This window comes from Pleurodeles waltl, chromosome 6 (assembly GCF_031143425.1).
Source record: "Pleurodeles waltl isolate 20211129_DDA chromosome 6, aPleWal1.hap1.20221129, whole genome shotgun sequence".
NCBI lineage: Eukaryota > Metazoa > Chordata > Amphibia > Caudata > Salamandridae > Pleurodeles > Pleurodeles waltl.
Window position 1 is genome coordinate 1,555,806,430 of NC_090445.1, and position 25,055 is coordinate 1,555,831,484.

At 47.1% G+C, this 25,055-nt stretch overlaps 1 protein-coding gene across 2 annotated transcripts in view; it reads right to left on the bottom strand.

Moving 5' to 3' along the window:
- The window catches only part of MTOR (mechanistic target of rapamycin kinase), a 1,113,749-nt gene that overhangs the window by 88,359 nt on the left and 1,000,335 nt on the right, over positions 1 to 25,055 (bottom strand). For both annotated transcript variants that reach the window (XM_069241238.1, XM_069241237.1), the window contains one exon: positions 8,402 to 8,549. In XM_069241238.1, coding sequence (XP_069097339.1) covers positions 8,402 to 8,549 — 148 coding nt within the window. The remainder of the gene's footprint in view (positions 1 to 8,401; positions 8,550 to 25,055) is intronic.

Here is a 25,055-nt window from a genome sequence, read left to right on the forward strand (position 1 = left end):
AAGGCGGGCAGTTTTCTAGCCCAGTGTAGTGCCTGTCCAATCCTATAGGTGTCCAACCTAGTCAAGGCGTATTTTTATCCAAATCCCAATTTGTTCCTAAACCCCTGTTGTTGTAGAAGTCTTGCAGTATGGAACATCGGCCCGATCCCAACTAAAGGAACCTGGGTGTACCTTGCCTGGGGGAAAAGTCCGGGTTGTTAGCCAGGGCAGTGTGAGTAAAGGAATAACACAGGAACATACATCTCCCTCGGACTTCTTTACAATAAGCCCAGAGTGTAGATGTCAATGATAGAGGTAGGGGACAGTGCGCTCCAGCTGACGTGGAAAGCCAGAGGAGACTGCTCACAGGAGTTGAAGAAAAGGCATGTTCCACCTGTACCCAAGGCTTGTTGTCAGGGTAGTGGTTACAGTCGATTGAGGGTCAAGGCTGCAATGCCAGGATATATGTGGCAACATCTGGAAGTTCTAAACCGCCTTTAGACATTGGTTGAAAGAGTCGCGATCGTGCCACCTTTTGTGGTTTGTACCCACAGACAAAGCTAAGCATTTTGTTCCTAATCTGTGTCTACATTATTTTGTGGATGGTAAGGGGGAGGGTTTGAAGGACATATAGCAATCGGGGCATACAATTCATTTTAAGACAGTTGAGCAGGCCAAGCCAAGAAATCTCCAGCTTAAACCACCTGTAAAGGTCTTTGAAAATGGCAGTGAGCAGGGAAGGAATATTGCTATTGTATAAGGCGTTTGTGCATGTCGGAAGCTGGACCCCCAGATATGTAATCGCTGATGTCGCCCTTTGGAAGCTGCCTCCCCGGACTGGACTCTTAAGGCTGTACTACTGGTCTGCTGCTCCTAAGCCCCATGATTTTGAGCAGTTGATTTTGAAGCCTGAAGCTTGAGAAAACAAATTGAGCTCTCCCATCAACGCTGGGATGGAAGAGCCTGGGTCAATGATGAAGTACAAAATATTGTCAGCGAAAAGGGCTTGTTTTATGCTCTTTGCCATCGACCATCACACAGCAAATTGTAGGATTGCTCTGTACTTTGGCTACTAAGGGGATCCTTTGTCAAGGCGTAATGGCAGGTGAAAAGGAGGCATTCATTTTTAGTTTGGCGGATATTTTGTTTAAGTTCGCCTTCATGAGGGTTTTCATCTTGGGGCCAAGGCGAGTTTTGTCTAGTACTTTCGACCGGTATGCCCAATCCACCCTGTCAAAGGCCTTCTCAGCCTAAAGAGAGAGAGGAGGGCCATCGGCTGGAGCTGCTGCACCGCAACCTCCATGAGTGCAAAGGCCAATCAAGCACTGCTGTCAGGCTGTCTGTTGCGACTAAAGCATGACTGCTGGGGAGCAATGAGCGCCAGCGAGATATAGGGCTAGATGTATCATTATCCCCGTTCGCAGCTCCTAAATAGTGATTTTTAAGAAATCGCTATTTAAGAAATGCAAAATGGGATGTATGAAAATTGTGATTCGGTAATACCGATTTCTTAAAAGTCGCAATCGATATTACCGAATTGCAATTAGGGAATGGGACTCCTTTCATCCCTATGAGCCTGTAGGCCCACAGGTGCGAATGGTTTTGCATTTCCGAATTTGAGAATTCCTGTTAGGAATTTGCAAATTAGGTAATGCAAATCGCAGGGTGCTGGGGGCCTGAGGCCCCCTTTGATGCACCTCAAATAACATATCAGTGGACATGTGAAGCACACACATGCCAAAGGGACATGTGTGCGCTACATGTGATTTTTTAAAATTGCACATGGTTACCATTGCATTTCCTAAATGCCCAATTCGTATTTAGGAAATGCATGATACATGTGCTTTGGAGATAGCAAATAGGAATTCCCTATTTGCGATTTCCTATTTAGAGAATCGCAATTTGCGATTCCCTAAATGGAGTCGCAATTTCAGGGAATCGCTATTTTAGCGATTCCTAGAAATTGCACTGCGAATGCCTTTCATAAATCTTGAAAGGCATTTTTGCATTCACAAACGGTCGAATTTTGTGATTTGCACCGTTTGCAAATGCTAAAAGCTTTGCTACATCTAGCACTCAGTTAGCCGAGCCATAAGTGTGGATGCATAGAGTTTCAAGCCGCAGTTCAAGAGCGTAATCGGTCTGTATGAGAAACAGCACATCAAAAGTTTGTTGGTGTTCAAAACTAACTTAAGATGCGACTCTAACATTGTATTAGAGACTACTCCCGATGTTAGGAAAAAATTTAACACCTTCACTAAGGTTTCCACCAGCAGGGTGGTGTAAGCTTTGTAAAATGTAGTTGAGTACCCATCAGGATACGGGGCCTTGAAGGATGGAAGCTTGCCAATGGCCTCTCTGACCTTGTCAGGAGTGATATACTCTTCCAGCTGGCCTAACTCTTTCCTCCTGATCAGGAAGGGGGGGGGGAGGGGAGGTGCGGGGGGTATTGACGTTGAGATAGTTATCTTGCTGTTGTTCATCAAGGTTTGGGCTTGGTAGAGAGCTGAAAAGTACTGATGGAAGATGCTGATTATGTCTGCCGCCTCTTGGTGCAGCTTGTATTCTCCATCTCAGATTTCTCTGATGTGATTACTTGATGATCGTATACGGATTCTATGGGCCAGGAATCTATCAGCCTTGTCCCCATGCTCACAGTACCTTTGGACGACAAATAACTTCTTTGCCACCTCCTTCATTAGCACATGTTCAAGTTCAAACCAGAAATAACAGAGTTCCTGTAGGGTCTACTGCGATCCCCCCATTTTATGTCTTGTCTTGGTTTGTTGCACTTGTGTTTCTAATTTGTTTTTGCAGAGTTTAGCTGCCTGTTCAAATGCTGCAGTGTATGAGAGGAGTTCTCCCCCTGGAAGACCGACTTTGCCGCATCACATAGGGTCACAGGGGACACTTCACCATTGACATTCATGACAAAGTAGTGTTCGATTGAATCTTTGATGCAATCCCAGAGGGTTAGATCGTGGAACGCCACCTCACTGATTATCCATGGTGTCAAAATAGGGTACTGAGGGTCAGCAAGTTCCATCATCAGCCACAGGGGGTGTGATCCGAAATGACTTTGACATCTATCTTGGTATCCACTAGTCGCAGGAGTAGGGACCGAAAAACTAGGAGATAATGGATACATGAATGCGTTTTGTGGATGCTGGAACAGAATGTATAGTTGCATTTGTGGGGATGGTGGTGACGCCATCCTTGTGTCAAGGCTGTTGGGGTAAGGGGCTCACCCTATCTGGGGGGTGAGCGGCCTTGCCCTGGGTCGAGGAATACATTGAGGTATCCGCCTATTAAAATGTCTCCTCTTGCAAAGAGGGAGATCCTTGGGAAAACTTCAGAGTAGAATTCTCCTCTCTCCCCATTGGGCTCATATATGGAAACAATAGTCATAGGAGTAGTGCCAAGTATGTCCCGTATTCCCACTTGACAGCCATCTTGGTCTCTATATATACTGTCCAGTTTAAAGGCGAAGTCCCGTCGCAGTAGGATTGCCGCTCCTTGGGTTTTGTGTGTGTAGGATGAATGGTATTGGGTAGGATTCCAATGGGAGCGAAGGTGCTTTGTATTGCCATGGAGGAGATGTGTTTCTTGGAGTACAGCCACAACTACCTCCTTTTGGAGCAGCCAATTTATCAATGCTCTGCGTTTAAGTCGGGTATTTAGGCCCTGAACATTAGAAGTGACTGTGGAAGGTCATCATGGCCGGGTGTGTGGGTGGTACCTGCCTGCCTGAAAATAAGGGGATAGTGTGTGCCTCTGTCCTGTCACCGTGAGGAGCTTGTGTGTCAGTAGAAAAGGAAACAAACTAAACAACAGGAAACAAAACATGAATGAATGAATTAACAACTGGTTCACCCTGCCAGCCCAAAGCAAAGCACATGACATGGAGGTTAACCAACAACATTTGGCTAAAACAAAGGACAAAAGGAACTGAGCAAATAGTTTGATAGGTGAAGGGAAGGCTCCCGAAGAACCATGGGGGACACACTCTTCCATTTACTCACAGTCAGATTCCAATCAGGAGAATCAATGTTCGGCTGGAGGTAATCAACATGTTGTCAGGTATTTATGGGTGACAGTCCAGTCACTATCCCCTAATAGTGGGAGAAGCTCAGGGTGGAGTGTCATCACCTGATGAAGCCAGTTTGTAGTCCTTTTTAGCTTGGTGTCTCTGTTTGCATGCTTTCTTTTGCGATGAGCATGTGGACTGGAAGCACCAGCCCCCTCCTCTATCCACCACACAAAGTCTTTTCATCTGTGAGGAACCTCAATATCCAGAGGGGGAGGGTTGGGGAGCATTCCCATTGCCTTGCGCGCCTCCTTTGGTGTACGGGCTACGACTCTCTTATCATGGAAGCTAAAACTGAGATGGAGAGGAAAGCCCTACAGGTATGGGATCCTGCTGGTCTCCAGATGCTGGGTGACAACCTTGAATTCCCTTTGGTGAACCAACGTGTGAGTAGAGATGTCTCAGTATATGGAGATGTTGTCAGCCTGGAACACGATCAGTTTGTGCTGTCTAGCAGCCTGAATCAGCTGCTCTTTCAGATGGCAGCAATGAACTCTAGTGAGTGTCTGGAGGTAGGTTCTTCTGTTGATGGAAGACTGAAAACACTGTGTATGCAATCCAGGAGTACCAGCTGGTCTTCGGGCAGCTGCAAAAGGTATGCAAGAGGGCCTGAACGTGCTCCCCGAGGTCCACATGGGAGACCATTGTTGCGATGCCTCTAATGCGTAATTTATTTCGCCTGGGGCAGTTTTCAATGTCATCAATCTGGAGCAGTTCCTGATTCTTTTCCAACTCCTCTATATGTATTGTGCTGTCAGTAACTGGTCAGCAACTGTGAATTCAACAGCTGTCAGGCGAGAATCAGTTTGGCGCAGGGACTTGTCGAGATTGGTGATGACCCTAGTGAAATCCTACTGAAGCGATGCAATATCTTTACGGAACTCAACAATCAGGAGCTGGATATCGTCTAAAGTCAGTGGGGCCCTCCTCCGAGCCCGGGGGTGGTGTCAAGGTCCCTTCCTGCGAACGGGGGGGGGATTTGCTTTCTGGAGCATGTCCTTAATGGAAGTGGAACTGGTGGGGTGACGGGATGGTGTCTTAGCTCAGCTTGATGCCATTGTCAGGGGTTGGTATTGTCACTCTGGGACCCTCAAGGTCTGCCCCATGGGGTCCGCCCACTGGTTACAGTCTTGTTGCGTCTCCCCACAAACTCCCAGCACCTCTCATCCCCCCGCTAGGCTGCGGATTGGTTTGTGAAGGACTTACCCTCCTAGTGATCCAGTGAGTTGCAATTATGTACACTGCTTAATGAGCTAATCGTTTATGGGGCCCACTTTATAAGGGCAAGTGTGGTGGGGTCCCCTCTAGAAGTGCCACTGAAATCCCTCCTCTGCCCTATTTAGGGCTTGGTCGCAGCCACTATAGCTCCAATCCTGGCTCTCCGCTTCCCCCTGGATCTCGTTGCTCATGGTGAGGGGAAGGTGCCCCTACTGTTCAAGCTGGACTCCTACCACGCCCCTGCCCCAAGGCCGCCCAAGAATTGCCACTTGCCTCTGGGGGTGTGTCTGTACTCAGATTTCAGCTCTGGACTTCAGAAGCCTCAAGGACCTGTCCATTTCCCACCGGGGCTGTCCGAAACCTCACCACCTCCAGGGCTCCGCAGGAGGCCTCTGTGCAGTGTGCTTCCTGGCGGCAGGAGGCCGAGGTCGGCGCACTCAGGCCCTAGATTGCCGCCTCTTGCGGTGCTCCGCGAACGCCAAGCTCCCTCTGCATCTCTCAGTCCCCGAGTCACAGGCCCCAGCAGCCTCTGTGTTGCTCAATTTGAAAAGGCAGTGCCAGCTTCTCAATGAGGCCTGCCTAAAGCCTCACCGTCTCAGGGGCCGCAAGGAAAGCTGCCACGTCTTTTAGGTTTCACCTGCGGCAGGTCCAGGTCATTGCTAGAATACTCAGCACACGACCTCCGCCTCCTGTAGTGTTTTGCCAAAGTCGGGCTCACTCAGATCCATGGTAGCCAAGAGTCCACAGCTCCTGTTTCTCCTAGCGAGCGGAGGCAGCAGCTGCAATGTGAGGTCCTCCAGGCAGGGCGGCTCTAAAATGGCCAACATGTCTCTGATCACTGTCCGTTAAGGTTGACGCATGGGTTATCATGGCTCAGCAGCCACCAGGGGGTTAATCGACACAGCCCTTCCTTGCCATGCACCGAGGAACCTCCATTGAATCCAGACAGAATTCACCAGGTTAGGGGGAGAAGTGGGGGCACCCATGCAGAGCTCAGGGGAGACGTGTTGTGCCTGGGCACCTCACTGGCCACACACCCCCAAAGTTCATTCATTTTTCAAGATGAGAATGCTTGTGAGGTACAACTGTTTAATGAGAAGGAAAGACAGGAGGCAGCCTGAGATCAACAGCAAATGTCTTTAAACCATAGGAAGTGATGGCAGTAAGGGTAGTCTGTGATTCCCCTAAGTTTTAAAACCAGAGAGCACTAGTATAACCTGAGCTCCTTTGAAGCTGAAAATTATGGTAAGGTTGATAGCACATCAAAAAGTCTTCTTGGTTCTTTTTCAAAATGGTGACCTTTTTAATGTCCTCCTAAAGGGCCTCATCATAACCTTCTTTTTGTGTGATGGCTCTACAAAAAGGTGACTGATGAAGATTGAGACATAATGGAACCTGTTTCAGGATATATGAATGCAGCCTCTGACATCAACATGGCCACCACCTTCTGAAGTGTCCTGGGTGTCAGGAAGAAGCTGTGTTTGGGGTTGAAATTATAGAGTCCTTCCCATCGACGTAGGACATATTTGTATTTGCGTTTCGGTGCATATGATCAAATTCTGCATGAGAAACCAGTTGATTCTCCCTCTGAGACAAGGAAAGCCTTGAACTCATTCTCCTTTCGAGGTCCGTCTGTCTCAGTAGTTATTTGGAGTTCAGTCAAAGTGTTGAGCCTCTTTTCAAGGTCGATCTGCCTCCTGAAGTCAATCAGGTTTTCAAAGTTGATCCATCTTGGATGTTTTCTCAGAGCCAGAATATAGTGATGATGTACCTGCGGCATGAGTCCTAGGTATGATGTCTTCACTGGGCACAGCGTGTTTCTTTGGAGTAAGAGCAGAACTATAGAATGGTTTGGGATAATTCTGCTTCAGATGGAGGTGGACTTCACTCCTCCTCTGCCAGGTCAAGACTTAAGCTGGGTTGACTGTCTTCCCCAAAAGCCTCCATTTTAGTGCCTTCCTCCATTTTGTCTGCAAATCTATGTGAGGAGGATGAAGAGAGAATTTCTTTTCCATTTGAGTCTGAAGAGCTCAACACCAACCTCACTTTTGTTTTATTGTCTTTTTGCATCAATTAAATTGCCTTACACAAAAGACACTTCCTCTGGTTGTGAATCCTTGGTAAACAAAAGGAACAGATGCTACAGAGGCTGGCCCATTAGAGACTGGTGTCAGATGGATTATTTTAAACCCAAAACTAGATTAGGAGGAGAGCACATCCCGCGGGAACCCATAATAACATCAGGGAACCCATAACAACATCACCCATAGCAACAACAGACATTTCTTGGGATTGTGGACATGCAGATGGTCAGAGCTGTGGGCGTAACTTTAGGACCAGAAACGATCAGACATGCTAAAAGGAGCTAGGAAGTCCTAAAGGAGCTAGGAAGTCCTGAAGGCTGGGAAGTCTTAGCAGTGTGAGGTACAATGGAGGTCCAGCAGCAAAGCAGCTAGAGAAGAGAGAAGCTACAGGTATAGAGGATACAGCAGTTTGAGGTGAAATGAAGCTTGTACAAGGAATAATGTGTTTAAGGGAAGACTGAGCGTTTTTTTATTCTTTTTAGAGATCATGGACAGGCAAGGCAGTTTGAAGAGAGACAGAGAGCTTTACCTGATTATGGATGAGCGGTCTGTGGGGAGATAGACATTTTCAGAGATCATGGATAAGCTACAGTTGATTGGGAAAAAAAAGATTGCCTGAGGAGACAAGTAGGTAGCCCGAGAAGAGATGTAAGGTCCATGGATGATATATGAGTATTTGATGCAAAGCAAGAAGCAGATAGCTTCAGAGCAAATGGAACTCAACAGACTTCAAGAAGGCGCAGGTAATGCAAGGGGATGAGCAGGTATTTATTTCCAAACCACAAGCTACATGCAAACAATTCACAGGTTCAACAGAAATTCAGATGGGTTAATTAGAAAATACTAATCATTTTTTATGGTGACAGGGGTTTCTGTGAGGGAACAAGGACCCTGTGGTAAAAAGGACAACAGTAGAGCAGTATGTATGATACGAAAGGGTAGAGAAGTGCTATCTAGGAATCTTCGAGTAGAGAAATAAAATAACTCAATGTAACCAAGGGTGGCATTAATAAATATGCAGTCACAGATTTACCCGAAGCATGATGCGGTGCTCAATGTTCAGCAGGATCTTCTTCTTTTCTCGATAGTCTCTAATCAGCGCGTGAAGAGTGTCACAGTGAGGTACCCACCCAATCAGACCAGAATTCGTAGACAGAGGAATGACAGCGTACCTTTGGATGCTGCAGAGGGAAACAGCGAAGAATCGGTTGACTTATTTGCATTTATTCATCTCAACCATTAGCTTACCACCACATCACATAGTATTTATTTTAAACAAAGTCCCAAATGTCTGACGGTCTGCGGCACAGATCAGGGTATGTGTTGCAGGGACATGGGAGACTTTTCTTGTGAATGGGAATGTCCATTTAAGTATGGGAACATGGAGCAAGGAGTCTGGAAGTGATATGAATAGTAGGAATAAACTGGAGGAAGAGCAATGAGGAGTGAGGGGTTGGACTCACTGAGTAGGCTTATGTGTGGGGGTTATAGTAAGTGAAAGGGAATCTGCTCCTTAACAGTGCAGAATTAAGGGGAGGGGACAGGATTCAGGAATGAGGAATTGCCACAAGACTTGGGCAGGACCGTTGTGAGGGACTCTGAATGGAAACCAAGGAATCGATATAAATGGCCTGGAAAAGATTCCAGGGTCAGATTTCTGGGTGTATCAATGTGATGTAAAGGATGGTTCCACTGAGGTTTTCTCAAAGCAGACTTTGTTTTCGATTATTGTACGTACAGTTTTATGCACCCTTTTTGTAGGGAATTTTTGTATTCTTTATTACGTTGATGGCTACTGAGCACAAAGGCAGATGGACAACTTAAGAAATAGCCCTGCCAAATGTCACACATTAAATTATTACACTTTGCAGGCATCCCTGCATCACCCAGGGATTGAGATTTGTTAGGAAAATCAGCTGGTGAGTGCTGTCAGCGAGTGTAAACACTGTTGTTAGTGTTTGTAAATGTGATCAATGGACACCATCACAAATAGTTCTGCCACTAGAGCAACCACAAAGAGGAACGTGAAAAAGGATTTTAATGGGGGAGTGCTGCTTGAGAACTTGGCTGGAGAGAAAGCTAAACCTAAATTGTAGAAGCCTGAGCTGCTCATTAGATGTCCGGGAAGGTGGGTGCTTGCTGAAGGCAGTGAGGAGTTCAGAAAGCGTGATCTCTGTATCAGCTTTGAGAGGAGTGCTGGTAGTGCAGACCTGGTGGGGAGAGGCTGCACTGTGGTTGATCACTACTGGAACTAGACATATTCTGTACTTTTTCCTACTGTTGGATTTGGGTCATTTGCTTTTGATTCACTGGCTATTTTGCCTGGGCTACTCCTTCTGATACCTAGAAAAGTTCATAGGGATAACTTGGAAATGTCATTTTGACAGATTGATCAGTGTAATTTGCTGAATAGTGAATAATGAAGTACAATGATAATGATTTATTATGTGATATTTTCATCAATAATTCAGTGTTTGTTCACTAAACCCTATATTCATCGATGTTAAAAACTGGGAAAAGGAGATATTGGAGATCAGGAGAAGATCACCAAGGAGGAAGGCAGCTACAGTACCTCTAGCATAGAATGTAGCACATGGCAGCATTAATTCTGTTTTCAAAGATTTCCTATTTCAATATATATATTTTTTTTGGGGAGAAAAACATAAATTTCAAGAAAGACTTACTCTCGGGAACAATCTTTCTGGTGGATGCTCTATCTACCTGCAGATTTCTTAATGTTTATATATCACCTGGCGCCAGAATGTATCTGGAAAATGTTTGCCATATCTCTCTTGCACCAATAGGTGGCTTGGTTCCTTTGTGACATTAATTCAGTGTGGATGTAACATAAAATGGACCATACAGTGCCCCGCTGGCACCTCTACAGCAGTTCCTTGTCTAGTATTACCAAGTCCTTCGAGGAAGTGATAATGTCACCTCAGATGGACAGTAAACATGCAGTACAACAGCACTAAATTGGAACCTTCTTATACATCAGATGCCTATGACCGTCCTTCAGAAAGGTGAGGGGGCAGGGTCGGTGAGGAGCCTGCCGGTAGACAGAGTACCCTCCATAAAAACTGTTATCAGAGGTACTTCTTCCTTTAAGATTCCTTACGTTTTGAAGCGATACCACACAGTAACCCTTCCTAGGTGGTGTCCCTGCAGGAATTTTGAGACTAGTTAATGCCAAAGCACAGAATGATAAAAATTCCATCCCTCCTCGGTTTCAAATCAAAGTAAGAGTGCTTTGCACATGTGTGAAGGGAAGCCTATGTTGCGACATCCGGTATCTCTGCTGCAGGCACTCCTCTGGTAGATGCTTTCACTATGGTGAAATGAGCCCAGGTTCCTTCCAGTGGGTCTTTTATAGGAAGTGCATTACAGATTGTAATGTAAAGGATGATTCTCTGCAACTGTGGGCTCTTCTGGACTGCCTTGCCTTATTTGTTGCTTATTTATCCAATTAAGAGTTGATCATCAAATCTGAACTCCTTCGTCCCACCGAAATAAAAAAATAACCACCCTTGGGGTGCAGACAATGAGATCTCCTATCCTTTTTGGTGGGATGGGGCAGGGGGGAAATTTGGGAACTGCAAAGGGCAGCCTGACAAGAAAAAGGGTAACCATCCTGGGTAGGTAAGTCCCTTTAGTCCAGAGAACCAACTAACCTGGGTAAAAACAGGTAAAAGGTGGGAGGACACAGAGCTTACAGCTCAATCACTAGCAGAGCTAAGATGATAACCACCAGTTAAAATGATCTAAGGCCAAAGCTGTGTAAGGGTTCAAATACAGGCCACATTAGAAATGTTACAACCAAATTAAGGTCCAACTGAAGCATAATGGAAGTTGAAGGAGGAAGCATTTATGATAGCCTCTTCAGAACCTTTCTAGCTATTCGTTGATTGAACAGATAGAGTTGATCAGTAAACAGATACTGACAGGGAAGCACAATATAAGGTGCACAACCTTGCGGGACCAAGGAAAGTTTGAAATGAAACCCATCAGAAAGACGTGCCTTAAGACCAATACATTCTCATTTAAATTCCAGGTAACAAAACAAATCCCCCTTTCAGCATAAATAGGCTTTATGGAGGGGCAAAGGGCTGACAGGATAATGTCAACCACATCTGGCGTCAGATGAGACACTCAACTGTCTCCACTCAACCTCGAGGCTGGATGGTAGAGGGCTCTGGAGGTTAGGTGCAGAACTTGCCCCTCTGATTGAGAGAGGAGGTCCACTCTGCGCAGAAGCTGCAGCAGGAAACACAGGGAGAGTCTCAGATGGGCACATGAGTTCAATGGTGCCCTTCAAAAAGAGTGCCGGAACCTCTTCCTCTAAAAGCTAGAGGTGTTCTCAGCTTAAATTGTGGCAAAAGTGTAGAATGTTGGTGTTACTGTATGTTGGGTGGGATGGAGTGAAATTCGAGACAGTACCCTTTTCGAACAATGGAGACCACCCACTGATCTAGGGGGATGTCTTTTAACCGCGGGAAGAAGTACCTCAGTCCGCCCCCCCCCCCACAGGTGTGGTGTGACTGGGGGAAGGGATAGGAAGCCAATATTTGCCAGTGGAGGTGCTTCCTGTGGAGCCACCTCTGCCTCTACCACGTCTATTTTTTATTTTTTCAAGCATCTGGTGCACTTGGTGGCTGAACAGATGTTATGAACACACAAGAAGAGCTACTGCACCTCAGGTTAAAACCCTGAGACAGACATGCCTGAGGAAAAGAATGCTGGTGTCGCTCTATCAGTGGTATCTGCAGTGTGGAAGGCACCTCTGATAACGGTATTGCTGATGGTTTTGCCCTTAGCCACTAGCTCCTGTCCCAGTTTCCTGTGGGCCTGTGGGAGGTGCTTCACTAGCTCCTCTATTTCATTCCAGTGGTACCAGTCATACAGAGAGGAGACCCAGAGAAATGGCAATGCGCCAATGTGTGGCTGCTCCAAGGGCTACTTGCTTTACTGCCATGACTATGCACCTTTCTCTTTATCAGGTGCCAGAGTGTCTGCTGCTGCTTGTGTGGAACCCCTATTACAGGTGGTGAGGCCAACTTAGAAGCCTACGGTAACTTACCTAAAGATATATGCAGTATAATGGTGGTTTGGTTTGTACTTTTTTGTGACCCTGGGTGTGACCACTTTGGCCTTTATGAGCTCTTTTTGTCTGTGGCAGAGCTAAGCATTTGTTTCTGCATGGGGAGGTGGTGCACTGTCTGCGCTGTTTTGAGAGGGGCTTGACTAAGAAGTTGTTGTCATCCGGAACTGTGTGTACTTTTACTAGATGGTGTTTGGGGTCCCGTTGCATGGTCAAGTGGGGATGTGTTTAAGACTGGGTGTTAGAAATGGGGTCTCCAGTTGGCAGTGGTTTGCACCCTGTCCAAGAAGAGACTCTCACTCTAGTCAGGGTAAGGGAGTCACACCGCTAAGATAACCCCTGCCCACCCTCTTGGTAGCTTGACTCAAACAGTCAGGTTTATCTCAGAGGCAATGTGCAAAGTATTTGTACACACAGACACACACACAGTAACACAGTGAAAACACCACAGAAGTATTCCACACCAGTTAAGAAAAATAGCCAATATTTATCTGAGGAAAACAGGACCAAAACAACAAAAATCCAACAAACACAAGTACAAATACAAATTCTCAAAGATTACATTTTAGCAAAGTGCTTAAAAACACAATAGCTTCAACTGGGGCTATCACAGCATCTTGATGGAGTCATTCCCAACAGTCCGACGCCACTCATGAGGGAGTGTGGGCTGGTTACGGAGTCGATCAGACCCCAGGTACAGTACCTTGGAAAATGATGAGGAAACAAAGTTGTTGCATGGGTTTGGGGAGGTGAGGCGTCGGTGGAGCCGGAGCAACGTTGCAGGGGAGGTGATGTGGCGTTGGTGGCGAGTTGTGAGTTCCTTCCAACAAGGCGGGGTCGGTGATTCCAGTAGGTCAAAATGCAAAGTGTCAACTTTGCAGTGTCGCAATCACACCCTTGGGCCACAAGAGGCGGTGGAGTAGGGTGACCAATACTTCAGGGATATGACACTCGTGACGCACGTTGTGGTGAGAATTCTTAGGTACTTCTGGGGAGTCGGGCCTGTGGTGCTGGTTGCGGTCATTGCTCTCAGCGGGGACCAGGGTTTCGGTGCAGGTGGTGTCGCTAACTTGGACAGCGGCACTGGTTCCGAAGTTGCTCTGGAGTCGATGTGTTTGGTTTCTTCTTGGTAGAAACAGAGCTCCCTTCCAAGGACCCAGGAACTGGATATGGCACCACCTGGCAAGTCAGGACTCGCAGCTTGAGAGCCCAGGCGCTGGCAGGTGAAGTCTTGGATGGCTCTGAGACTTCTTAACAGGAGGCAAGCTCAGTTCAAGCCCTTTGAGACCCTGGAAAGCAGGATGTAGAAAGCAAAGTCCAGTCCTTCCACTCCCAGGACAGAAGCAACAGGCAGCAGGCCAGTACAACAAAGCAATGGGCAGAGTGGCAGTCCCTCCTACAGCATCCAGCTCTTTTTCCTGGCAGAATGTCCTCAGTCCAGAAGTGTCAACTATGTGGTGTCAGAGGCCCAGTGCTTACACCAATTTTGTCTTTGAAGTAGGTAAACTTCAGAGAGAGGTCTTTGTAGTGCCCAAGACCCTGTCTTTCCCTGCCCTAACCCCAGACACACTCCAGGGGTTGGAAACTGCTTGGTGTGAGGACAGGCACAGCACAATTTAGGTGCAAGTGTCAGCTCCTCTCACCACTCTAGCTCAGTAAGACCCATGGGCCTGGTGATAGGACATCAGGACATGCAGGGCATACCTCAGCTCCCCTTGTGTGACTGACTAGAGTGAATGCACTAACAGCCCAACTGTCATCCTGACACAGACGTGTATTCCACACACAGGCAGAGGCACAGAAGGGTTCAGCAAGAAAATGCCCACTTTCTAAAAGTGGCATTTTCAAACTTACAATTCAAAAACCAACTTCACCAAAAATTGTTCAGAGACCCCAAACCCCAAATCTCTATCTGCCCCTAATGGGAAATTACACTTAAAAGATATTTCAAGACAATGTTTCCCTATGGGAGAGATACAGAATTTAGCAGTATTTCACTATCAGGACACGTGAAACACACCAGCACATGTCCTACCTTCTAAATACACTGCACCCTGCCCATTGGGCTGCCCTGGACCTACTTTAGGGGTGACTTACATTTAGTAAAAGCGAAGGTCTGGGTATGGCAAGAGGGTGAAATGGCAGTTTAAAACTGCACACACAGACACAGCAATGGCATGCCTGAGACATGTCTGCAGGGCTACTCATGTGGGTGGCACAATCAGTGCTGCAGGCCCACTAGCAGCATTTGATGTACAGGCCCTGGGCACACACAGTGCACTTTACGGGGGACTTACTAGTAAGTTAAATATGCCAATCAAGGATAAACCAATCACCAATACAATTTAAACCGGGAGTACTCGCACTTTAGCACTGGTCAGCAGTGGTAAAGTGCCCAGAGTCATAAAAACTGAAAAAACTAAACTCAGCACAGGTTCCAAAGCAGGAGGTCAGATGCAAAATGTTAAGGGATACCCTGCAAAAAGGGCCACTTCCACAACTAGGGATCTCTGGCGGTCTGACTATGTAATCCACCCACAGGTTTTTACTCTCCTGGGGCTTGAATGGCTCATCAAAAGACACTATGGGCTCCCAGGATTTGAGACAGTGTTCACTGTGTAGGAGGATGCAAGAATTAGGGTAGCAGGTAAGGTGGAGATGGGGTATGTTACCTTTACCAGGCAGTAATTAAAATGCATGGTACGTTGTAAAGCAAGTCTTTTCAACGGATTACTTCACAACACAAGTCATTGCTGCACATATCTAGGTACTTATATACAGTAAAGTATCATTTTACAGAGTTTTTGGATGATAGACAAGAAGGTAAAAAAGGGGAGTTAGGGAAAGTAACAAAAAAGTGTTTAAGGATTTTTTGAACAAATTGATTTTGAAAAAAAAGAAGTGTATGCTTTTGATTAGTGGACTTACATTTTTTTTAATCCTTTTTATTAGTTAGGAGTGAGATGCCAGTGGGATAGGTCCTGGGGGGGGAGTATTTTAAATTTAGAAATTCCGTTTTTTTTTTGGGGGGGGGGGGGGGGGGAATATTTAAGAAATACTTGGTAAGTAATCCAAGAGTTTTCTTTTAACAGTATTTTTAAAATACTGTGCTAAAAGTATTTTTGTAATGATTATTAAAATCTGTATTTTATGGGGGGCGTGTCCGGGCCACGAAGAAAGATGGCTGCCTAGGCAGTGAGCTCTGGGCTGCAGCGATGCCGGGGAGGCGGCAGGGGCACAGAGACCGCCAGAACGAACATTTTATCTGGCGTCAGGCCCTTCTGCCATCGTCGAGTTCCTGATCTGCGCTGTGAGGGCCCGTCATCGCGAGACTGAAGACCCACAGCGCACCTCGGTGGAGGAGGCCTGCCCGAGGGGCGGAGTCGCTTTGTTCCGACCCCGCGGCCAGCTCGCCGACTGCATCGAGGACTGACGCGGAGGGCCTCCCGGTGTTCCAGATTCCCAGCCCCCAGCGAAGGGACTCGTTGGAGCACCGGGGGACCCGCAGCGTGCATCGGAGACAGAGACTCTGCTGGGGGGGCGGAGCCGCACCCTCGGAATCCGAGTCGGAGCGGCCTCGCCATCACAGCAATCAGCTCCACAGGTACGGCTCCCTGCTCCCGCGGCACTAGCGGGAGACGCCGTGCCACCCTGCCAGCACCCCTCCACCGGACCATCGCGCTTCTCCCCCGTCCTCCCTCTGTGGGAGACAGAGGTAAATAACAGGAGGGGAGGGGGGAGAATGGAATGAAAGGAGGAAAGGAGAATGAAAGAAGAATGAGGGAGGAATAAAGGGAAGCCAGCATCCGGGGAGAGACAGACACCCCACAACCCCCTCTCCACAGGACAAGTGGGAAGAAGACGAGGAAGGGGTGGGGTGGGGAGAATGGAGACAAAAAATAAATAACAATAAAATAAACAAATATTAAAGGAAAAAAGAGAAGAGAAGGAAAAAAAAAAAAAAAGAAGGGAAGGGGAGGGAAGAAGTATCAAGAACAATGAGGCAGGCTCCACTACGACATACCCCCCCCCCCTCCTAGGACACCCAGACACTGGAGCAGGGACAAACGCCCCTGCCGTAGCCCACAGGTACCAGCGGGACCCCAGCAACAACAGGAAGGGCGTCCAGGATCATTTACCATCAGCCACGATGGATTGTTGGCAAAACAACATGAAGGAGTTGATTACCCACCTCTCAATGCCCCCCTCAACTCACCTTAATTGGAGGAGTGCCCTACAATGACATCCACCAACGACGGCAAGTAGTGGACACGGTTTCATCAACGCCCCAGACTACAACGGGTCCCACACCTGTTTCATCATTTCGGTGCCCTCATCGCCATAACCTCCCTACCTGACGACAACAGTAGATTGCCACACTCCGCAGCAGCCACTGGGTCGGTACAAATAAAGGGGGGAAAAGGAAAGAAAACAGACGGAAAACAAATAACAAAAAAGGGGACGGAACAGAGACGAGAATCAGCTGATTCGTAAACCTCTACCCCCATCGGGCCCCGACGAAGGCCTGGGATCCAACTGGGTAGCCCCCGCAGACTGACAAGGCGATGCCCGGTAGTAAGCCGAACCATAAACCCGCTAGCAAGCCGGCGCAGTAACTACTATTCTCGGAAGCGCTCCACCATAAACGCCCAACTCCCATAACAACAGGCCCTCACGCATCACCACCCCCAACCGAGCCCATTGCGATGTCTGACAAGGAACAGTCCAAAACCATGGAGCGGATATTACAAGAGATCACTGCTGTCAGCCATCGAATAGAGGGAATGGACGCTTCTATAACCTCACTGACACCAGAGACCGAATCCATGCAATCAGACATTGCAGGCTTCCAATCCAGGGTGACAGGACTGGAACAACGCATGGGATCACTGGAAACGCAGGTAGCCGCGTCCCAGGACAGAGACCAGGATCTCCTCTACCTCAGGAGTAAACTAACGGATATGGAGGACAGGAGTCGAAGAGACAACATCCGCCCACTTGGGATCCTGGAAAACGAAGAAGGCACAGATATGCAGGCCTTTCTGGGCTCTACCCTTCCTAAACTGACCTCACGGGACTTCGACCTGCCGTTGGAATTCCAACGGGCACACAGAGTAGGCCCGAAACGCTCCGACAAATCCTCAAGGCCTCGACCAATTATCGCATGCTTACTACGCCACAATCAGACCCATCAAATACTTCAAGCGGCGCGTAGCCACGGGCCTTTCCGGATAGGCCTGCATGACATCCGAATAACTGCCGACTATTCCAAAGATACCAACGAACGCAGAAAGGCCTTTCTAGCTCTAAGACCCCGACTTTGCCAACTGGAGATAAAATATGGCCTTTTTAACGCCGCAAGAATGTGGGTCACCAAAAACGGAGTATCCAAGGATTTTTACAACCCCGAAGAATTGAGACTTTTTCTTGACTCTTTCAAACATCAGCCCATGGAATCTACCAGCACAAGCCGTCCGCAAGATACTTCAGGGGATGACGGAGGTAACGGAACCCCTCCCCCCCCAGGAATGGAGAAAGCAAGTACGGCCCTATATGACGCTGACACCTGTCAAAGGGGCAGGGACATGGAGAGACTAGCTAGATCGCACAATGACAGGGGTCAGGTCCTACACGCTGTGGCAGTCCACACCCAGCTATCGGAAAGAGACAAATCCCACTCCCCTCTAAAACCAACGACTGTATTCCCCTGAGATGGTGACTTGATACAGTGCATGTGTGAGACAATTGCAAGAACACTGAAGCGCACCCGCCGACAACCCCATGGACGGATGAGTACATATTCGGATCTTGCATCTGTGTCTTTTTCATAGATGCTTTTAGTTGTTGATATCATTATTAATAATAGGCGGTTAATTTACCTATGTCCTCCACAAAGTAATATAAGGCCTTATAATGTGACAATACAATGTAAACTGCTCCTAGCATAAGACAGGGTACACACTTTAGTGCCCAGACTAGACTTCACCGACTCCCACAGGCTACATAAGAGTCAGGGCCTAGCTTTGTAATGGTGTTACCAAACACCTAAAAAATAAAAAAAAACTGGCATTCACCCACCGCGCTGCAGAAGCCAAACCTGACCTAACACGAAATCCATACGGTTAACACTTACGCCAGAGCCAGTTAACCCCCATCACTCACCCAGGGGCCAAGACTAAACTAAACTATACTCTGCAATACAAAACCTAATGCACGACAGTATGGCAGCATGGTACGAAACCCTGCCATAGAGGATATCACGTTATAGAGACATCCTGTTATACATCACAATGACATTGTACAAGGCCAGAAACATAGAATAAAAGACAACACACGTAGGCGCACCTTAAAGCCTCCCTCCGGTGCAACACTGTCTTATCATATGCGACTGTAACTGACCCCATGGACGGATAGATGAACAATTACTCGGACCTAACATTTGCGCTTTCCTCATAACTGTCGACATCTTCTCCAACAGATGACTAACATATGTGTGCCCTCTATAATGTACTGCTGCAAACCGCGGTATTATAATATAAATTATCAATAGCTTATACTGAGCACACGTACTCGTATCCAGACTGATTACCGTCGACATCTGCAGTTTCCACATGGGACATGGCTTTGCCTGACCACGATTGTACCACATGTCTAGCTAACAAATTGGCAACCCCTGAATGTACTTTACTTTATAGTATTATGACGTAATAATACAAGGTATATACAGCGAAGTAAGAAATTTACACTGTTTATGCATAGACCAGGTCTTGTCAGCTATCATTACTTACTCTTCGATAAGTCTTATGACACACAGTCTAACAGATGATAATGTGATAGCATGACAAGGAATTATGATATTGAAAATGTCACTTACCCAGTGTACATCTGTTCGTGGCATCAGTCGCAGTAGATTCGCATGTTCTGCAATAGCTCGCCATCTGGTGTTGGGCCGGAGTGTTACAAGTTGTTTTTCTTCGAAGAAGTCTTTCGAGTCACGGGACCGAGTGACTCCTCCTTTTGTTTCCATTGCGCATGGGCGTCGACTCCATCCTCGATTGTTTTTCCCCGCAGAGGGTGAGGTAGGAGTTGAATTGTAGTAATAGTGCCCATGCAATGGAGTGACTAAGTATGCACTTATTTAAGGTTGAGATGATACATATATAAATAATTGAAGGTAACTTCCAAACTGCTACAGGCTCCCGGGGAGGCGGGTGGGCACATGCGAATCTACTGCGACTGATGCCACGAACAGATGTACACTGGGTAAGTGACATTTTCAGTTCGATGGCATCTGTCGCTGTAGATACGCATGTTCTGCAATAGACTAGTAAGCAGTTATTTCCCCAAAAGCGGTGGATCAGCCTGTAGGAGTGGAAGTAGTCTGAAATAATGTCCTTAATACAGCTTGACCTACTGTGGCTTGTTGTGCGGATAACACGTCTACACAGTAGTGCTTGGTGAATGTGTGAGGCGTAGACCATGTGGCTGCCTTACATATTTCTTGCATTGGGATGTTTCCTAGAAAGGCCATGGTAGCACCTTTCTTTCTGGTTGAGTGTGCCCTTGGTGTAATGGGCAGCTGTCGTTTAGCTTTAAGGTAGCAGATTTGGATGCATTTAACTATCCATCTGGCTATACCTTGTTTTGAAATTGGGTTTCCTGCATGAGGTTTTTGAAATGCAATAAAGAGTTGTTTAGTCTTTCTGATGTTCTTTGTTCTGTCAATGTAATACATTAATGCTCTTTTGACATCTAATGTATGTAGTGCCCTTTCAGCTACGGTATCTGGCTGTGGAAAGAACACCGGAAGTTCCACTGTTTGATTTAGATGGAACGGTGAAATAACCTTTGGCAAAAATTTAGGATTGGTCCTTAGGACGACTTTATTTTTGTGTAGTTGTATAAAAGGTTCCTGTATAGTAAACGCCTGAATCTCGCTTACTCTTCTCAGGGAAGTAATGGCGATGAGAAATGCCACCTTCCAGGTTAGGAACTGTATGTCGCAGGAGTGCATGGGTTCAAAAGGTGGACCCATAAGTCTAGTTAGGACAACATTTAGGTTCCATGAAGGAACAGGTAGTGTTCTTGGTGGTATAATTCTCCTAAGGCCCTCCATGAATGCTTTAATGACTGGTATTTTATATAGGGAAGTTGAATAGGTAGTCTGCAGGTATGCAGATATTGCTGCAAGGTGAATCTTAATGGAAGAGAAAGCTAGGTTAGATTTTTGTAAGTGAAGCAAGTAACCCACTACATGTTCTGGAGTTGTGTGTAATGGTTGTATTTGATTAATATGGCAGTAGCAAACAAACCTCTTCCATTTACTTGCATAGCAGTGCCTGGTGGATGGCCTTCTTGCTTGTTTTATGACTTCCATACATTCTTGGGTAAGTTGTAAGTGCCCGAATTCTAGGATTTCAGGAGCTAGATTCAGCGATGCTGGATCTGGGTGTCTGATCTTTTGGTTGTGCTGTGTCAACAGATCTGGCCTGTTGGGCAATTTGATGCAGGGTACCACTGATAGGTCTAGCAGCGTTGTGTACCAGGGTTGCCTTGCCCAAGTTGGTGCTATCAATATGAGTTTGAGTTTGCTTTGACTGAGTTTGTTTACCAGGTAAGGAAGGAGAGGGAGAGGAGGAAAAGCGTAAGCAAATATCCCTGACCAGTTCATCCATAGGGCATTGCCTTGGGATTGTTTGTGTGGGTATCTGGATGCGAAGTTTTGGCATTTTGCGTTCTCCCTTGTCGCAAACAAGTCTATCTGAGGTGTTCCCCAGAGTTTGAAATAAGTGTTCAGTATTTGGGGGTGAATTTCCCATTCGTGGACCTGTTGGTGATCTCGAGAGAGATTGTCTGCGAGTTGATTTTGTATCCCTGGTATAAACTGTGCAATTAGGCGAATTTGGTTGTGAATTGCCCAATGCCAAATTTTTTGTGCTAACATGCTTAACTGCGTGGAGTGCGTCCCTCCCTGCTTGTTTAGATAATACATTGTTGTCATGTTGTCTGTTTTGACGAGAATGTATTTGTGAACTATTATTGGTTGGAAAGCTTTTAGTGCTTGAAAAACTGCAAGAAGTTCTAGGTGATTGATATGCAGTTTTGTTTGATGTACGTTCCATTGTCCTTGTATGCTGTGTTGATCGAGGTGTGCTCCCCACCCTGTCATGGAAGCATCTGTTGTTATTACGTATTGTGGCACTGGGTCTTGGAAAGGCCGCCCCTTGTTTAAATTTATGTTGTTCCACCACAGAAGCGAGAGGTAAGTTTGGCGGTCTATTAACACCAGATCTAGAAGGTGACCCTGTGCTTGAGACCACTGTGATGCTAGGCATTGTTGTAAGGGCCTCATGTGCAGTCTTGCGTTTGGGACAATGGCTATGCATGATGACATCATGCCTAGGAGTTGTAATACCATCTTTGCTTGTATCTTTTGTGTTGGATACATGCGTTGTATGATGGTGTTGAAATTTTGAATTCTTTGTGGACTTGGAGTGGCTACTCCTTTTGATGTGTCTATTATGGCTCCCAGGTATTGTTGTACCTTGCGTGGCCGAATCTTGGATTTTGTGAAATTGACGGTGAACCCTAGTTTGAAGAGGGTTTGTATGATATGATTTGTGTGATTTGAGCACTCTATTAACGAATGGGCCTTGATTAGCCAGTCGTCTAGATATGGGAACACATGTATTTGCTGCCTTCTGATGTGTGCAGCGACTACCGCTAGACATTTGGTAAAGACTCTTGGTGCGGTTGTTAATCCGAAAGGCAGTACCTTGAATTGGTAATGTATTCCTTTGAATACAAACCTTAGGTATTTCCTGTGCGATGGGTGAATTGGTATATGGAAATAAGCATCCTTGAGGTCTAAAGTTGCCATGTAGTCGTGCAGCTTTAGCAATGGCAATACTTCTTGTAGTGTGACCATGTGGAAGTGGTCTGATTTGATGAAAGTGTTGACTACTCTGAGGTCTAGGATTGGTCTCAGTGTTTTGTCCTTCTTTGGTATCAGAAAGTACAGTGAGTAAACTCCTGTGTTTATTTGTGTGTTTGGCACTAATTCGATTGCATTCTTTTGCAATAGTGCCTGCACTTCTATCTCTAGGAGATTGGAATGGTGTGTTGTTAAATTTTGTGCTTTTGGTGGTATGTTTGGAGGGAACTGTAGAAATTCTATGCAGTAACCATGTTGGATAATTGTTAGAACCCAAGTGTCTGTAGTGATTTTCTCCCATGCTCTGTAATAATGACCTATTCGTCCCCCCACTGGTGTTGTGTGGAGGGGGTGAGTGACATGTGAGTCACTGTTTAGTAGTAGGGGTTTTGGGGCTTTGGAATCTTCCTCTATTTCTAGGGAATTGCCCTCCTCTATATTGTCCCCGAAAACCTCCTCTATACTGTCCTTGGTAACTGGACGGTGTGGCTTGTGAGGTGCTGGCTTGTGTGCTTTGACCCCGAAACCCCCCTCGAAAGGGCGTTTTACGGAATGAGCTGTAATTCCCTCTGCTCTGCGGGGAGTAGAGTGCGCCCATGGCTTTGGCAGTGTCCGTATCTTTTTTGAGTTTCTCAATCGCTGTGTCCACTTCTGGACCGAACAGTTCTTTTTCATTAAAAGGCATATTGAGAACTGCTTGTTGAATCTCTGGTTTAAATCCAGACGTTCGGAGCCATGCATGCCTTCTGATAGTTACAGATGTATTAATTGTCCGTGCAGCTGTATCTGCAGCGTCCATGGAGGAGCGGATCTGGTTGTTGGAGATGGCCTGTCCCTCCTCAACCACTTGTTTTGCCCTATTTTGGAAGTCTTTGGGCAGATGTTCAATGAGATGTTGCATCTCGTCCCAGTGGGCTCTGTCATAGCGCGCAAGTAGTGCCTGGGAGTTCGCGATGCGCCACTGGTTTGCAGCTTGTGCTGCGACTCTTTTACCAGCTGCATCAAACTTGCGGCTTTCTTTATCTGGGGGTGGTGCATCTCCAGATGTGTGAGAGTTGGCCCTTTTCCTAGCTGCTCCTACAACAACAGAGTCTGGTGGCAGCTGTGTTGTGATGAAAGCCGGGTCTGTAGGAGGCGGCTTATACTTTTTTTCCACCCTTGGTGTGATTGCCCTACTTTTGACCGGGTCCTTAAATATGTCTTTTGCGTGCCGGAGCATACCAGGGAGCATAGGCAGGCTTTGGTAGGAGCTGTGGGTGGAGGAGAGTGTGTTGAACAGGAAATCATCCTCGACCTGTTCTGAGTGGAGGCTTACGTTGTGAAATTGTGCTGCTCTAGCCACCACCTGAGAGTACGCGGTGCTGTCTTCTGGTGGAGATGGTTTTGTAGGGTATGCCTCTGGGCTGTTATCTGACACTGGGGCGTCGTATAGGTCCCATGCGTCCTGGTCTTGGTGACCCTGGCTCATGGTGGTGTGAGCTGGGGAGTGTGATGGCGTTTGTGCTGGTGAAACGTTAATCACGGGCGGAGGAGAGGGTGGTGGTGTAACTCTTTTCACCACTTTTGGTTGTGGTGCTTGTTCCGTCTGGAACTCCAACCTTCTCTTTCTCCTAATGGGGGGAAGGGTGCTTATTTTTCCTGTCCCCTGCTGAATGAAGATACGCTTTTGCGTATGGTCCGCATCAGTTGCTTGTAGCTCTTCCTCAAACCTATGCTTCTGCATTTGGGAGGTTAGCGAGTGCTCTTCTGTATAAGAGCCTGAAGCTGGGTCGCTTGCAGTTTGTTTCGGCGTCGAAACTGTGTCTGCGTGTTTTTTCGGCTCCGAGGTGACTTTTTTCCTTTTCGGGGCCGAAACCTCTCGGCGTCGATCTGTTTCGGTGCCGCTGTCTCGGCGTCGAGCCGTGTCCACACCGGCATCTCGGTGTCGAGGCTTGTCTCCAGCACTTTCTCGGTCCCGAGAAGGCTGCGTGCCGGTGTCTCGACCGGAGTCGGACGATCTCGGCACTGTTTGGGCCTTTTTCGGTGCCGACGGTCGGTCACCGATTTTATGGGTTGAGCCATGGCCTGGTGGCAGTGGCGTCCCCTGGGCCTTGTAAATGTTTCTTTGTGTGGTTTTCGACGTCTTACTCCCGGTTTGTGTATCGTCGAATCCTTCGGAGTCTGAGTCTTGGATCGAGAAGGTACCTTCCTCTTCCTGTTCCTCGAACTCCCGTCGGGCTGTCGGTGCGGACGCCATTTGAAGTCTTCTGGCTCGACGGTCTCGGAGTGTTTTTCGGGACCGGAACGCACGACAGGCCTCGCAGGTGTCTTCGCTGTGCTCAGGTGACAGGCACAGGTTGCAGACCAAGTGTTGGTCTGTGTAGGGGTATTTATTGTGGCATTTGGGGCAGAAACGGAACGGGGTCCGTTCCATCGGCGTTCTTCAGCACGCGGTCGGGCCGACCAGGCCCCGACGGAGGATCGAAAAATTACCCCGAAGGGCACCGGAGCTCTTCGATCTTCGATGCGGTGTTGAATGTAAGTATGCCGATCCCGAACGCAACAATACCGACGAAAATCTTCCGAAATTAACTATTTTTTCTGTTCCGAAACTCGGAGCGACAGGAACACGTCCGAACCCGATGGCGGAAAAAAAACAATCGAGGATGGAGTCGA